The sequence below is a fragment of the Lithobates pipiens genome, unplaced genomic scaffold, assembly GCF_037356315.1.
Source record: "Lithobates pipiens isolate NorthernLeopardFrog02 unplaced genomic scaffold, aLitPip1_a1.2 Scaffold_22, whole genome shotgun sequence".
NCBI lineage: Eukaryota > Metazoa > Chordata > Amphibia > Anura > Ranidae > Lithobates > Lithobates pipiens.
Window position 1 is genome coordinate 196,618,063 of NW_027507784.1, and position 17,049 is coordinate 196,635,111.

A 17,049-nucleotide genomic window follows, 5' to 3' on the forward strand; every position below is an offset into this window, starting at 1 on the left:
AGATTTTGTTTAAACTTGTGGTATATAGCAGGTATAATGCATACAGTACATGTCTCCATATAAAAAGTTGATTTGGCAAGCAATAAATTGCCCGATGTGTATAATAAGCTAATAATTTAATTTACAGTGTTGCAAAATTAAGAAAATTAAGAAAATGTTAAATACATGAGGGTTGTATGCATCAGTATTAAGAGTAAACTTTGAATTTCTTGAAGAAATTAATACACAAAGATATAATTTAAATGATAGGAGCGTTGTATGCATTGGTATTAAGCAGAGATTACTCTCTTTCTTGAAGGAGTGAATACAGGAAGATATCATTTATGATGTGAGGGTTGCATGAATTGATATTAAAGTGCAATGACTTTGCATTCCATGAAGTTGTATGTTCTGATGTGTCATGTTTGAGTCGGTAAGTCTCCTGATAACAGGAATGCAATGAAGCAGTATGCCGATAAGATGTGTGCTGTCTCAGATCCATCCGATCACCATAATGCATGATGTGGTTTCTTATATTGCTGACTAACTGTCTTTAGAGACTAAGCCAGACACACAGTACTGTATAGATTAAAAAACACATTATCAGCATGTGCCAGTCAAATACACCCAGACTGTTTTGACTTTGAATATGCTGCAATTATATATATCTCTAATATAAAAAAATATTTTATATTATAATATATATATATATATATATATATATATATATATATATATATATATATATATATATATATATATATATATAAAATGGTCTCAGGTGTGAATGAGGAGCAGGTGTGTTCAATTTGGCGTTAACGCTCTCTCACTCTCATACTGGTCACTCAAAGTTCAACATGGCACCTCATGGCAAGGATTTGAAAAAAAAAGATCTGTTGCACTATATAAAGATGGCATAGGCTATAAAAAGATCCCAGGCCCCTGAAATTAAGCTGCAGCATAGCGGCCAGGACCACACAGTCGTTCAACAGGACAGGTTCCACTCAGAACAGGCCTCGCCATGGTCGACCAAAAAAGTTGGGTGCATGTGGTCAGCGTCATATCCAGAGGTTGTCTTCGAAAAATTGAAGTATCAGTGCTGCCAGGATTGCTGCAGAGGTTGGGGTGGTCCGCATGGCTGTCGTACCAGAAGGAAGCCTCTTCTAAAGATGATGCACAAGAAAGCCCGCAAACAGTTTGTTGAAGACAAGCAGACTAAGGACATGGATTACTGGAACCATGTCCTTTGGTCTGATGAGACCAAGATAAACTTATTTTGTTCAGATGGTGTCAAGCATGTGTGGTGGCAACCAGGTGAGGAGTACAAAGACAAGTGAGTCTTGCCTACAGTTAAGCATGGTGGTGGGAGTGGGCTGCATGAGTGCTGCCGGCAGTGGGGAGCTACAGTTCGGACAGGGAACCATGAATGCCAACATGTACTGTGACCTACTGAAGCAGAGCATGATCCCCTCCCTTCAGAGGCTGGGCTACAGGGCAGTATTCCAACATGATAATGACCCCAAACACAGCTCCAAGATGACCACTGCCTTGCTAAAGAAGCTGAGGGTAAAGGTGATGGACTGGCCAAGCATGTCTCCAGACCTAAACCCTATTGAGCATCTGTGGGGCATCCTCAAAACAGAAGGTGGAGGAGCGCAAGGTCTCTAACATCCACCAGCTCTATGATGTCATTGTGGAGGAGTAGAAGAGGACTCCAGTGGCAACCTGTGAAGCTCTGGTAAACTTCATGCCCAAGAGGGTTAAGACAGTGCTGGAAAAAAATGATGGCCACACAAAATATTGAGATACTGTATATTATATATATAAAAAAAAAATAAAACACATGCACACACACGCACATATTATATATATATATATATATATATATACACATACATACACACACACACGCACACACACAGTGCACATCATTGTGAAGTGAAAGGAAAATGATAAATGGTTTTCAAAATTTTTTACAAAAACCAAATATGTTTGTATTCAGCCCCCTTTACTCTGATATCCCTAACTAAAATCTAGTGGAACCAATTGCCTTCAGAAGTCCCATACTTAGTAAATAGAGTCCACCTGTGTGGAAGTTAATCTCAGTATAAAACACAGCTGATCTGTGAAGCCATCAGAGGTTTGTTAGAGAATCTTAGTGAACAAAAAGCATCATGAAGGCCAAGGAATAAACCGACAGGTCAGGGATAAAGTTGTGGAAAGTTTAAAGTAGGGTTAGGTTATAAAAAAAAATATTACAACTTTGAACATCTCACAGAGCACTGTTCAATCCATCATTCGAAAATGGGAAGAGTATGGCACAACTGCAAACATACCAAGACATGGCTGTCCACCTAAACTGAAAGGGCAGGTGGGCAAGGAGAGCATTAGAGAACCAGCCAACATGCCCAAAGTAACTCTAGAGGAGCAGCAGAAATCCACAACTTAGATGGGAGAATCTGTCCACAGGACAACTATTAGTCGTGCTTCTCTGACCTTTATGGAAAAGTGACAAGAAGAAAGCAGTTGTATAAAATCAATCCCCTATCCTAAAACAGTCCTCCTGAACTTCCATATCCCTAAGGTTCCGAAATACTCTCAAAAACGTATCTTCTTCATTCTCCTGGGCACCAAACTTTCCATAGCTAAAGCCTGGAAACTCACCAAGGTATCTATTCAGGCGGCCAAGCGCAAGATCTCCTGGATCAAGTCACAGGAGAAACTGTTGAGCTCCTTGCTAGACACCTCTAACCAGTTTCGGGAGACTTGGGAACCCTGGGCCAACTACGTAGGAATTCACTAATCCCCTAGTCTCTCCCAATCCAAAGTACTAGCAATGGAGCTCGGATGGCTGAGCCGCTTTCCTGACTTTTTTCTTCCCTTTCTTCTTTCGGACATTGTCCTTTATCTTCCCTATCTTCACCCTAATGGGTTCTCTTTCCCATGTTGTAGTCCTGTTATCGACATATGACAAAAATACTTTTTCCACAAAACATTTCTAGTCCCGTGTAATTCAAATTCCAAAGCAAATTATGGGTATAGGACAATGCTTTGTTTCTTTTCTTTTTGTTTTTCTTGATATATAGGCTGGCTGGTCTTCAGAGGACAAGGCGGGAGGAAGGGCCCCTCCCGCTCCCCTCTTGCACAGCTAGTTCCCCAAATCAGTACATATTATTTAGTCTGCACAAAAGTTAGTCCACAAATTATGGTATATACTGTACATCTGAAAATCAATCAATCCTGATGTACTGATACCCCATTTCTTTTCGTGAGGCCTGAAAATTCCAAGACAGTACAAAAAAAAAAATGACCCCTTTCTGGAAAGTAGACAGTCCAAGGTAATACTTAAGAGGCATGGTGAGTTTTTGAAGTTGCAATTTTTTTCACAATTGTTCGGAAAATTAAGACTTTTTTTCCGCAATTTCTTACATGTCGTCACAAGTGCAGTATCATCATACAACTAGTGTAGCAGTGATCATTGACAATTATAAGCAACCATTTTTTCTGAATGAAAACGGAGTTCATCTCAATAGTACATAATGAAAGGCATATAACAAAGCCTTTCATTATGTACAACTGTGCAAGTGATCAGCTGTGACCGGCCAAAGTGGTCACATACAGTGTTGTACAGTGATATATCATCGGCTGTGTCTGGTGGACATGGCAGAAGACCAATCATGCCTGAGCGCAGCCTATGGGGAGCGCACGATCCTGGGAGGGCGTCATATGATGTCCACCCAGAACAGTGCTCCCACCCAGCTGTCATTTTACAATAGGCTTGGCAGGAAGAGGTTAAAGTGGTTCTAAAGGCTAAAGATTCTTTAAAGTGATTCTAAAAGGTATTTATTTTTTTTAACAGATATGCCATTCTTACAGCACCTGTTCTGTGATATGGTTTTGCACAGAGTAGACCCGATCATCATCCTCTCAGGTCTCCAGCCGGCACTCCTGGCTCCTCCCCCCTGCCGAATGCCCCACTCAGTACAAAACCATTGCTTATTATTCTTACAGATCAGGTGAATATAACATGTTTATTATTTTAATAATAAGAAAAATTAAATAAAGCTTGCAATCAGTTTAATGTTTATCAATAAGATTTTTGGTGACCAAAGCAGAACTGAGAATGGTTCCCCCTTTTTTTTCTCTTTATCCTTGAAGAACAGAGCTGATGCACAAACCATTTAGTATTTAGTTTTTTTTCCATCAAAATATTAAAAAAGTTCCCTGCTCTGATTAGTGGTGAAATGCACCTTTCCAGAAAAAAGCTGAACATCCACAAGTACACTAAAGCAGTGGTTCTCAACCTCAGTCATCAAGCACCCCCAAACAAGCCATATTTTGGGAATTTCTCTTACATAAAATAGCTGTCCACAATACCAAGCCATCGACTCTGATTCAAAGGAAAACCTGCAAACATAGCCTGTTTGGGGTACTTGAGGACTGAGGTTGAGAACCACTGCAATAAAAGTGCTTTTCAGATCTAACTTGCATTTTGGTGTTCATCAAAAGGTGAAAAGCTTTGTGCATATGTGCATCTAGGGGACGGTAAAACCAGGTGGATGATCCGCAGTTTTATTGTCCCCCAACTGCCTGGACTAGGACATGCAGCCACTCAGGGCTGTACACATACAGCAGCAAAACATTCAATGGCATGATGCATTTGACAGGCGTTACCTCAGCCACAATCAATGCAAGTATATGGGGGCTGCACCACACAAGCCCAGCAACCCCATACAATGCAAACAATTGCAGTGTGGTGGTGTGGCATTTACAGGGTTAATCCAGGTGATAACCCTACCACCTGTGAACACACTCTGAAAAGCAATTGACTGCGGATCGCTTCTCAAAGGGGTTGCAAAAGCTGCCACACATGTGAATAAGCCCAAAAGACAGCCTTCCCTAAAGGATACATTCACCTTTAACATGTCACGTGTTATGCGCATATTCAGGGTGTAACATATTACAAATGTACCGCTCTCTGCACCCGATACCCCCTTTTGGCAGAGAGCAGATCTTGTCTTCCTGCTCGCTGCCGCAATCTAAAGAAAACATGTCTATCATTCACAGTGTTCCATAAATGGAATGGACGACAACTACGGACAGCCTTTGCGGATGTCCGTGTGTAGTTCTCAATGAACTACCAGGGCTTTGTTGAGCGCTTTGATAGTTCATTGATTCTTCCTGTCATTGTGAAACTGCCTGCTCCTACAGGCAGACAGCTTTCACTGACAGTCTGTAGGAAACCTGTTTACTCATGCAATGCTTTCCAGGCTCCAAAAAAAATAAAATGTAAATGCATTTTTTTTTTTAACCAGCAAAGAAATGTGCGTTTAGTCTTTATTTTTAAAGTGGACTTAACCTTTAAAGCTGCATCTTTTATCTCACACTTTATTCTATGATGTGCTTGAGTACCAATATGTAAGAAAACCAGGGACATTGCATGTATAGCATTTTTTTTTTTTGTTTTTTGTTTTTTAATCATCACAAGCAAGAAAACATGCATCTTTCTTTCACATATGGCACAAAATAGAACTTTGTTGAAGTATATCTAAAGACAACATTTCTTTTTGTTTTGAAGTAGCCAAGAATTAAAACCCTGTCTATTTATTTTTTGCTGTGTTCCATTAGGAAGGATTACCTTTACTTTCTAGCTGGTAAAATAAGAGAAATCCATCCTTAGTTGTCAAATTTAGGCTTATTCTGGTGCCACCTTAAAATTTTGGATTTACCTTCATTTACTAGGACAATTAAAATAGGGCCCATCAGTGGGGACAGAGTCAGCAATAAAATCCAGACAGAAGCTCCAATCATTTTGTACTCTTAGCTTTGGTTTCACTTTGGTTTCATTTACACGAGCGATCTGATCAGTTTTTCAGACAGACCTGACCGGATGGTCCATGTATCCCTATACGGGCAGGTGTTAACTGACTTGAGTCCATTCACCTAACTAAGATCCAATCTGGTCTGCTAGGGGGATAGAATCAAAGGGCCGTCCATTTACACCTGACCATCCATGGAGGAGAGTGGGCCTTGTCTATGTCCATCCTATTTAAGCTGACCAGACACAGACCTGTTATCTGCCCGCTCTGCTCAGCGGGGGATCAGCAGACAGATCCCCTGCTGAGCAAAGCAGATTCTGCCCCATGTGAAAGGGACTTTTAAATAATTTAATAAATAAAAGTGTATATTTATAAAATAACTACCCATATTAATATATTAATATGCTGTAATCTAGCAATTACAGAAATATAGGCTTACCCTTAACGCAAAGACCACATTAAAGAGGATCATTGTGGGCATTTCCCTCTTCGGTGAAGGATCAGTTTTTGACACCTTTAGTACAAATAGAAAAAAAATGTTTACAACATACAATTTATTATTTTAAACTAGGCTATAACATTGCATTTTTTTTATCCCAAACCTGCAGTTTGTGTAAGGATTTGTTCACACCCAATGCATTTGGTAGTGTTGGTCAACAGAACTACAATGCATGAAGAGGGCAAAAAAGCCTGTGTTTATTGTGTCTAACTGTACATGGCACTTGTGGCTCAACAGGAATAGAAAAATATTTTGCCCAAGAGCTCCCTTGCACCTACACACATTCTTATGCATGTGACCTTATGTTTAAAAACAAAACAAAAAAACAACAACACACAAGTACCATGCAATAGAATAGGCACTGGGTGGAGAACAACTGATATAAGATATATGTGCTTGTTTTTATTTTAAAGCGGGAGTAAACCCACTGACTTTTTTTTCTGACCTGCAAGGGAGAAGTCATAATGAGCTAGTATGCACCGCATACTAGCTCATTATGAAATACCTTAGAACGAGGCCCCAACATCTGCCCCGATCCACACTGAGGGAGCTGACATGTTCCCTGGTGTCTTCCGGGTATCGCGGCTCCGGCGCTGTGAGTGGCCGGAGCCGCGATATCATTACTCCCGCGCATGCGTGCAGGAGTTTTCTTTCCGGCAGGGTCTTGCGTCTGCCGGACTTTCAGCTGAGAATCCCCTGTGCACATGTGCCGCTGCAGTCAGCGGCGCATTGCGAGGGGAATAGCTCCTAAACCATACAGGTATAGGAGATTTTTTTTTATTTTTAGCCTCATTTCAGATCTTCCCCTTGTGTTAATTTTGGATAGTAAAAAAACGTTTTTTTTGTGTCAGTAAATATCTTTTACAGCCCAGTTCCCATTTCTTTGTCTGTTAAAAAGCCTGGTTTTATGACATCATCCACAGCTCTCTCACTCTGGAGAGAGTTTGTCAGGAAGAGAGTCATAAGAGGGCCAATGAGAGCTGCAGAGCTGGAGGTGTGTCTGTGTAAATCCAGGAAGTGGACAGCAGCTTCAGCTGCCCACAGTTAAAATTAATGCAGCCAGACTTAGTGAAGGGAGATTTTTGCAGCATATTTGGCAAGTACAGAAACACTATATAGCAAAGTGGTTGGAGGGAAGCTTCAGAATGGCAAAGGTGTTTTTATTGGAAAATTATATGAGCAGACTGCAGTTCCTCTTTAATACAGAGGCATTTTAAAAAGGCTATTTCTTCCTTTTGCTTATTTTGCACTGGAGACTCAAAAGCGTTGTAATCGTGACCAGTGGCTCACAGGTGCAATGCTCTGGTTTCTGCAGACTATTTCTCCAGCCACAGGTACATACCAAGGTAGGGAGCTTTAATTACAGGGCTGAACTAAAGTGTGGGTATGGTGATGAGACCTCACTTGTGTTTGTGTGCCATCTTATCTGCCCCACGGTGGAGGATGAGACTTGTAGTTTTTTCCGTTTAGATTTTTGGGAATGAATGACAAGGTTGTGCGTGCACCCAGTTGAACCATGCACAGCTGTGCCAAATCAAAAAGAAAAATGGCAGGAACCTGCAGAGAAGACAACCCCTGGTTTCTACAAGGGAGGGACAGTCTGGGGGTGGGAGGCTGTGGCCATGTTTCATGTTACCCTCTAATTCTAAATATAGGAAAGATGGACTTCACTTTGCAAAGTATTTTTTAATGTAAAGCACAACATCATCTCTTTGAGACTAAATCTAAAAATGTTAAATATTGTTTATCCCAAATGTACAATAGTACTACAACAATCTGATTCTTTTATTAAGGGTAAATTTACCTGGCACAGTGCATGCTGAAGCAAAGTTGGATGGCCCACAAAACGCACATTGTCTATCTTCAGTTCAAACTTTTTACCACACATATCTGACTTTGTAGCCAAAATTGTTGCAAGTATAACATCTGAAAATCTTTAACAGACAACATAAAAGACCAAAAGATTAGAAATAACTTGGTTAGGGGCTAGAACATTTTATTTCTGTAATAAATAAATAGGAATTGTAAGGACATTAATAAAAAGGTATAAAAGAATTACATTGTGACTGCATGCTTATTAAGCCCATGCTCTGCAAAGAATCATATTTTACTGAGAAAAAAAAAAGTGCTGTTATCAGAAAGCCATGAACATGACACTAAATTAACTGATAAATTACATGATTCATTTATTACCATGTACACAACTCAATTACTGAAAATTGACAGTTAAAGAGGGAATAAAGGAAAATACTTAGATTTTTTATTGTTTTTAAAAAACCTTTCCCTACATCCAACAAGTAATGTGTTAACTAGCCTGCTAAATTCAGCATGTCCTAAAAACTCTGAAAGCCAATGGACTTTGCTGTAGTAACCTATGGAGCCAACAAAAATGATGGGTTGTGAGGCCAGAGCCAATGAAGAACTAACATTTTCACCCATGGTATATGTAACACTGCAGTGACATTGCAATGCATAGCAAAATCCCCTAAAATTCAATATCTGGAAATCAAAATTCAGCTTCCCATTCTCTCTTTTACACAGTGCTTCTTACCACTGTGACAGCAGCTCTCCTGGGGAAAACATAATGACGATATAAACCCTAATAGAATGGCATTCATTTGCTAAAACAAATTGCCAAAAATTCTTGTATTTTTTTTTTTTTAATCCTTTGTTGAATCTTAGTGCTACTGATCTCCTACTGCCTCCTTACAACCACTTTCCTGTCCTCATGCAAGTTTTCCAGTGATGGAAGTATGCCATGCCCCAGGATGGGTTTCCCAATGGTGAAAAACCATTGGACCATGCCTGTGTAATGCGTGTTAAACTGATCACTTGTAGTCTTCCCATCAGAGGCGCCTATGACACAGTAACAACACAGGGAGATAGGAAATCGCTCTATAACAGGAAGTGCCTGAACAAGGACCTTCACTGAGTGATTGTAATGGAAGCCACAGAAATAAAAATATTGAAATTGTATATTTAAAATTACATTAACACTTTAAAGCAGGGGTGCCCAACCTTTTGAAGAGCAAGGGCCACTTAAGCGACTTGATAACCGGCCGCGGGCCACAATGAGTGGACTCTGCTTATGCAGAGTGGACAATGACACAGCCCACTCTACTCTATGGGCCCTCCAATCCGATCTGCTCAGACAGAAGCGAATAGATGCCCCTTTTTTATTTTTTTGCGGATCAGATTGGATCACATCTGCCACTCCATAGAGGTGAATAGAAGGTCTAATTGGTTCGGCTCGATTGTGTGAAAGTGGTCTAAGCCCACGTACACACGGTCAGAGATTTTGCCAACCAAATCCGTCGGATTTAGTCCGACGGATTGTGTCCGAAACTGTTGCATACACACGGTCGGGCCAAGTTGTCTGATTTAGCGGTTGCCAAGAATGCGGTGACGTAATTTCGTTATGATGGGACTACATTCAGGCTAGTAGCCAATAGCTTTGATGTAGGAATTTGATCTGAGCATGCGTGGCACTTGGTCCGATCAAAATTCGCTACACATGATCGGATTAGGTCCGACCGGCCCAGTTGGTCGAGAAATATTTCCAACATGTTGGAGAATTGGGTCCGACGGAGATTCGGACGGAATCAGTCCGATGCATACCACACACAGTCGGATTATCTGACGACACGGTCCGATAAGACGCATTCCGACGGATTCTCTGACCGTGTGTACGCGGCATAAGGCTGCTTTCAAGCTGATGCGCTGGGGTTTACCACAGCACAGTGCACCTGTGGCTTTCCTGTGGGTTAGCTGCACTTTGCCATAGGCTTTATTATATCCTGCAGGTGAAGTTCACTTTCTGAAAGCACACCAAACTGGCAGGTAATAACAGAAGTCTATGGCTCAGTGCAGGTAATCTGCAGGTGCGCTGCACCTGCAAATCAGTTTGAAAGCAGTAACCACTGAAGAACAGATATGCCCAGATATACATTGTGATATTAGTAATAAACTTACCTATAATAACAGTCTTCCATTCAGGTATCGCCGACTGTTGCTGTCCCAGGCAGAGTGCATTTGGTATCATTCCGCCTGTGACAGGAAGCATGACCTTATGCCTCCCTGCTTTGCCTTGCGTCCCCTACCATCGCCTTCATTCACAACACTGATGCTCTGAGATTGCAAACCAGCCATCCCAGAGCAGGAGGTCGCAGGCCACATCAGAGGGCTCCGCGGCCCACTGGTTGGACACCCCTGCTTTACAGCTTATTTAACTTTTTATTGCCAGGGTTCATCTATACACGATTCTGCATTAATGCCCAACCCCCCCCCCCCCCCCACCTTAACCTATTGAGATGCATACATTTATATGACAAAAAAGATATTTTGACTAACTGCCAATCGTAAAAATATTTCCGGGTTCTGTAGGGACACCGACGACCTCAGCAACAAATGGTTGGGCAGACTTGCCCAATACTTATAAACTCCTTTTCAATAGACCTACAATCAAGGTGGGGGGGTGGGGGGGTGGGGGGGGGGGTTTGAGGGGAAAAAATGGGAGAGGGAACTTGGTGGTAAATATTAATGTTTTACAGCAGGTTCAAGATTTAGTCCATGTTAGGATGATCAAATTTTGATGTAGAAGGCAGCCGGTCCGTAAAAGCTAGAAGGAGCTCTAAAGACAAGACAAGACAAGAGAAAGAAGGAGGGCGCCCTCTAAGTGCAGTGTGTTTTACAATAGATTTATCACAAGTTGATTAAAAATACTCACATTTCAGTAGATAAATTCCAGCATATTAAGCAGTAAGATATGTTAATCCGCATGTTCCCAGGAGATGTGGGTCTCACGGGCCGGTGGAGGGGATCCTGTGTCCTGGGTACTTGGAGCTCTCCAGTGGTACTGTGGGCACTCGGCGCCTCCAGGTGGCTTGGACGCAGGCTGTGGATGCTCCACGTTATCGTGGTGTCTTCACTTCCGTGAACGGGGTCAGGCGGGTGGTGTTTCGCATTCGGAGCATGCATGCTCCTTCATCAGGCTATGCTCCCCAGAAGTGAAGACACCATGATAACGCGGATCATCCATCACCTGCGTCCAAGCCACCTGGAGGCGCAGAGTGCCCACAGTACCACTGGAGAGCTCCAAGTACCCAGGACACAGGATCCCCTCCACCGGCCCGTGAGACCCACATCTCCTGGGAACATGCGGATTAACATATCTTACTGCTTAATATGCTGGAATTTATCTACTGAAATGTGAGTATTTTTAATCAACTTGTGATAGCTCCCTGCATCAACATAATGATGTGCCCTGTGCCATTGTATTCCGTCTCCCCCCCCCCCCCCCAAATACACTGATCAGCACTGGCAGCCAATAGCTGGTTTTCCAGCAAGACCTTTAGACCTGCTTCTGTTGAATAGACAGAAGTACACAATTCCCGGAAGTTGTCCGGTTCTGGCTTAACCAGCCAACTTTCAGTACAGGTGTACTGGGCTTTATATTTTTTGATCCTATTATACTTTGATTTCCTTTAACAGAACAAGCAGTGCAGCAAAAGTCTGCAATGGTCAGCTTTTATTCATTTGGTAAAAACCTTTATCCCAAAAGAGCAAAAAAATATATTTCTATAAATGCTTAAAATTTATTTTCGCTGCAATTCTTTAATTGTCTAGTCACTTCTGTCTATCTATATTCTACTAATCCATCTAATACTACCTTCTTCACAGTCACTGCACTGTGTGTGAACAGGCACTTCCTGGACTGAATATATGCATTTGTAAGAATATATAAACCTCATACTCCTCTAGATAAGTACCTGTTGTGACCTAGCACTACTGGTGGCCTTCACTGCATTTTTGGTGCCCAACCCCCACTTTATTAAAGAAATGAGCCAAACAATACCCATTTTCACTACGACTTAGTAAAAGAAATTGTTTGGGTGTATTGCAGTATTTTTTTTCTTTTTTAGAAACACATTCATTGCCATCAATAGCAATAAGTAAAATAGCATCATAGAATTCTCTGTTTTCTTTTTAGAACAGCTACTGTAAGCCACATATTAAACTGAAAATTACAAAATGAAACACGTTGCCAATCAGACCAACCTAAATTAGCCACATGGGCACTAGATTAAACATTCAAGTTAGACACAAAACTAGGGGGCACTGAAAGTTAAATACTGCATTATTTTATAGTTAAAATAACTCATGGGGTATTTAACTCACAAATTCGTGAGTCACAAAAAAATGCAAGCTAAATACCGCACAAGGTCAATTTTTTTCCATTTTGCTGTATTTAACGTGTTTTTGCATGTTATTTTATCAGAAAGAGGCTGCAGCAGGAACCACACATTTAGCAGTGGTAATTTTAGCACTGCTAAATATGACAGTTTAGCTCAGAGTTGCTGGTTGGAGCCGAACGCTGGCATCCCAACAACCATCACTCATCTGCTGTGAGCGGCCCCCCACCCAAATCTATACCAGACCCTTATGCTGCCCAGCAGGCCAGGAAAAGGGGACCAGGCCACATGCACTCAACATGGGGGGTACACCGCCAAGCACCTTGCCCCCATGTTGATAATTACAAGGGCCTCTTCCCCACCCCCCAACACTTTCCGGGTGGTTGTGGGGGTGCAAGGGAGGGGGACTTATCAAAATCTGTAAGCCCCCTTGGGGCCCCAAGAGCTCTCTACCCCAAAAAAAAAAAAAAAAGAAAGAAATGCAAAAGTAAATCGAATCAAAGTAAATCGAGTGTCAAGCAAGCCAAGTGTCAGGTGCTGACTTCTTTTCTTTTGTGCGGGTTGGCATTCATCGTTCTTGATACTGGATTTACTTTGGGGGACATTTATTAAATTTTTTCTTTAATAAAGAACTTGTCAAAGACTGGCTCCTGTTTTTTTTATTTTTTATTTTTGGCATGAGGTGCCCCCAAAATACACACCAGACCCAAAAGTTTGTTTTGTTTTTTTACACTTTTTTTAATGCCAGGTTTTTTGTTTACATTCTGCTGTCAGCGAGGAATCCCATGGTTGTTCATTAAATACTGCGTGGCTAGACCACCTGTTATTGAACCCGATATATATATATATATATATATAGAGATATATATATATATATATATATATATATATATATAGAGATATATATATATATATATATATATATATATATATATATATATATATATATATATATATATATATATTTTTTTTTTTTTTTTTATTCTAGACAGGTGTTTACTGTGCATTTTAGTTTTTGTGGTAAACCCCGCATAAACCTGCTGACCTTTTACATATCAGTTATGAGACATTTGGGCAAATATGTCACGTGACCAAAATATCTCAGGTGATATCCTTTTGTGAATTGATCCCTAAGTGGTAATTCACACTAGTGAGACAGTCGCATGAGAAGGGGAAAAAAAAAAACATTTGATTTAATGGTGCCCATGTTCATCAATGCGACTCAGCATAGTGTGACTTTGGTGCAATTTGGTCCCACAGAATATGCAAAGTTGCATTAAAGTCGCACTACAGAATTTTAATGAGAATGGAGTCAAAAATTATATTGCAGCAGTGTGAACCAAGCCTAAATATTGAGTGAACTGTATTAAAATAAAGAAAAATAATAAAACATCCCATTTACAACTGTACTTTAAATACATATATTCTAGATCCAATCAGTATTTGCAACCATTATATATGTCATTTATACGTTATGACATATGAGCGACATAAATAATCACAATAGTCACGCAAACACAGGAGAACACAAAAATTCATGAAGAGTTCCTCTCTGGTAGAATTCAAACCAAGAACGCTAGTGGTGTAAAACTACTAACCACACTATGTCTGTCTTCCCTAAGCGCAGATTTTACATGTAAAGATAAATACACACACACATTATATATATGTGGTTTTGTATTGAAAGCTGTTTGACTGGTCTAGTATATGCCTGCCACCATAGTGTCACATTCTTTTTGCACATATCTCACTTTCTATGTATTAATACATTTTGAAAATGGTTACTTAGTATGGGCAAAAAAATAAAAATGGAAGAATAAAAGTATGCACGCATCTGTAACATATGGTTTCAGAAAGATAAAACTGAAGCGTGCGTATCTGTAGGTTTGTGGGTGTTGCCTTTTCACTATACTATCATGGTTATCTCCATGTACAGAGCTTAATATACATTCAATGTGCAAAAAATAAAAACGTACGAAATGTCAGCACTGTAATATAAAAAGTTATACAAATAAATAAATGTTGCTGTAGCCCAGGATGAGGGGATTCATTTCTTTTTTTGAAAGAATAAAATTACAATTCTTTAACTGCCACTGTCCAGTGCTGATTGTAAGACGATTGGCTGCTACGATTCATGGAACTATAAAAGGACATGAACACCATTGAGATATAAAGTATTTGGTGGTCCACAAGGTAGTGGTAACACTAGAAATCTTACTGAAGAAAATCCATAGAGCTATACTATTACACATGTTCACAATTCATTGCTACAGATTTGTATTGGTTTATGCAACATGATTTTATAGCAATATTCCATTCTGGATTGGGAAACATTACATCACAGGAACATGAAAAGAAAATTTTATCAGAATTAAGCAAGAATTTGTGCAAAGAAATGTTAGCATTGAGCTTGTAATAATTTGTTAAATGTTAATATCCAAGCTAAAGTTAGAGTTATTTTATGTTGTGATAAGCGACTTTAGAACAAGTAGGAAGAGGTAAAGACTCAATAAGGAGAGAGACTTATTCTAAACAAAGCTAGATTGTTTAGAATGTCTGGTCTTACCCTGCAACCATTTGCTCATCTGTTAGAGGACATGGCTCTCTGGAATAGGAACAGGAGCCACAAACAAAGAATAAACATGAAAAACAAAATAACACACCAAAAACATACCACAACATTTTTTGATTAACTTTATAAGATAAGATATGTAAAGTTGGATATTAATTATACCTGCACACTCTTAAACCATCCAAGTCCCAGTCAGGTGCGGCTGGTCTGATAATTACCATCTGTATCCGGTCCAGGTGAAGGAGTATTATTCTTAGTAACATCCGCTGACAATATGTAAACATTACAAATATGTATTCCTAGGTAATTCTATTAAAAAGTGGTTTGTACAGAGGAGGGGATGTTGTTTTCCTATATAGGGCATAACTAAGTTCAGGTTTTACTAAGCAAGTCTAATGGTTGCTACTCCTGATATCTGTAAAATGTTCTGGTTGACACATTAAAATCTGAGGCTTCAAGATATTCTAAAACATGTACATGAAAAATAAATGGACCACAAGTTCTAACTTCTTTCTGGACCCATTCACACCAGCATATTTTACGTTGGTGTGTTAGACTCAAATGTATTGCATCCTGCGTTAACGTACAAGGTGTTAGACCCCTTTCACACTGGGGCGTTTTTCAGGCGCTTTAGCGTTAAAAAAAGTGCCTGTAAAGCGCTTGAAAGAAGCCGCAACTGCAATCCCAATGTGAAAGCCCGAGTGCTTTCACATGGAGATCCCTTTCACACTGGGGCATTTTTCAGACACTTTAGCTTTAAAAAAAGCAACTGAAAGAAGCCGCAACTGCAATCCCAATGTAAAAGCCCGAGTGCTTTCACACTGAGGCGCTGCGCTGGCAGGGCGTCAAAAAAAGTCCGGCAAACGCAGCTTCTTTGCAGCGCTTTTGGAGCGGTGAACACACCGCTCCCAAAGCGACCCTTCCCATTGAAATCAAATGGGAAGCGCCTGAAAAATGCCTGAAAAGTACCAGTTACTTACCGGTAACTGTCTTTCTGGGAAATCTTCCAGGACGGCACACCTGAGATGAGAGGCTCCTCCCTACAGGAAACACAATCAATCGACAGCTGTTTTAAGTCCCCACCCTTCCCCTTGATCCTCAGTTTGTAGAGAAGTAACTCCTGAACCAGGTTCACAAGGGAAATCATTCCTCATAGGTACTCACCTTCTAGTGTTCTAGAATTTTCCCTCCTCCAACGGGCGGGAAGTAGGCCTGCCGTCCTGGAAGATTTCCCAGAAAGACAGTTACCGGTAAGTAACTGGTACTTTTCTCAAGTCATCTTCCAGGACGGCACACCTGAGAGGATAAACAAGTACCTCAGGCCTACCTTAGGGTGGGGCCACTGCAAAACCCTCTTGGCGAACCTTGGCTCTGCAGTGAGCTTTACCTCCACTCCATACGCTCATATGCTTGATGAAGGCATGTTAGCTGGATCATGCGGCTGATCTGCAGGTCTGCTCCACAGATGTTCCTGCCTTTTCCGCTTCAGATGCAGTATCTAGGTGAAATGGGCTCTTAAAAATGGAATCAGAAAACATGTTAAACTTGTAGGTTAGCAATGTTGCCTATCTCACACATCTAACAACCATGGCCTATTATGCCTGTAGGTGCTACTTAGAACCACTAAAAAGATAAATAAGAGACCTGTGTAAGACCAGGACACTACATTAATCAATAAGAGGGCCTGTCTTAACACTATCCTGTTGAGGGAAATAAAACTGCTTCCTTTTTATCTTTATGTCAGCAAAAGACTAAAGGGAAGTCTACTTAAGGGAAATAGATTAACAGAAGCTTGAACCCTGGGTTTAAGGCATGCCCAATCTATGTCCTTACTTACGCCTGAGAGCCTTCTTCAGGAGATTAAAGTCCCTAGCAGGAGTAGACTACCCATATTGCTATGTCTAGTTTTGCTAAAAGGGCAAAATGAAGGCCATGCACCGAGCCAAAACCTATTCGATCGGGTATACATCTTTATACTTCATCCTCAGG

The 17,049-nt window shown here is 40.6% G+C and overlaps 1 protein-coding gene across 4 annotated transcripts in view; it reads right to left on the bottom strand.

Annotated features, from left to right (window-relative positions):
- The window catches only part of NPRL3 (NPR3 like, GATOR1 complex subunit), a 366,504-nt gene that overhangs the window by 307,962 nt on the left and 41,493 nt on the right, over positions 1–17,049 (bottom strand). For 2 of the 4 annotated variants that reach the window (XM_077448799.1, XM_077448798.1), the window contains exons 4-6: positions 15,055–15,093; positions 8,102–8,231; positions 6,238–6,312 (exon numbers count right to left, since the gene is read on the bottom strand). In XM_077448799.1, coding sequence (XP_077304925.1) covers positions 6,238–6,312; positions 8,102–8,231; positions 15,055–15,093 — 244 coding nt within the window. The remainder of the gene's footprint in view (positions 1–6,237; positions 6,313–8,101; positions 8,232–15,054; positions 15,094–17,049) is intronic. The other 2 variants (XM_077448801.1, XM_077448800.1) reach the window with 1 other exon arrangement.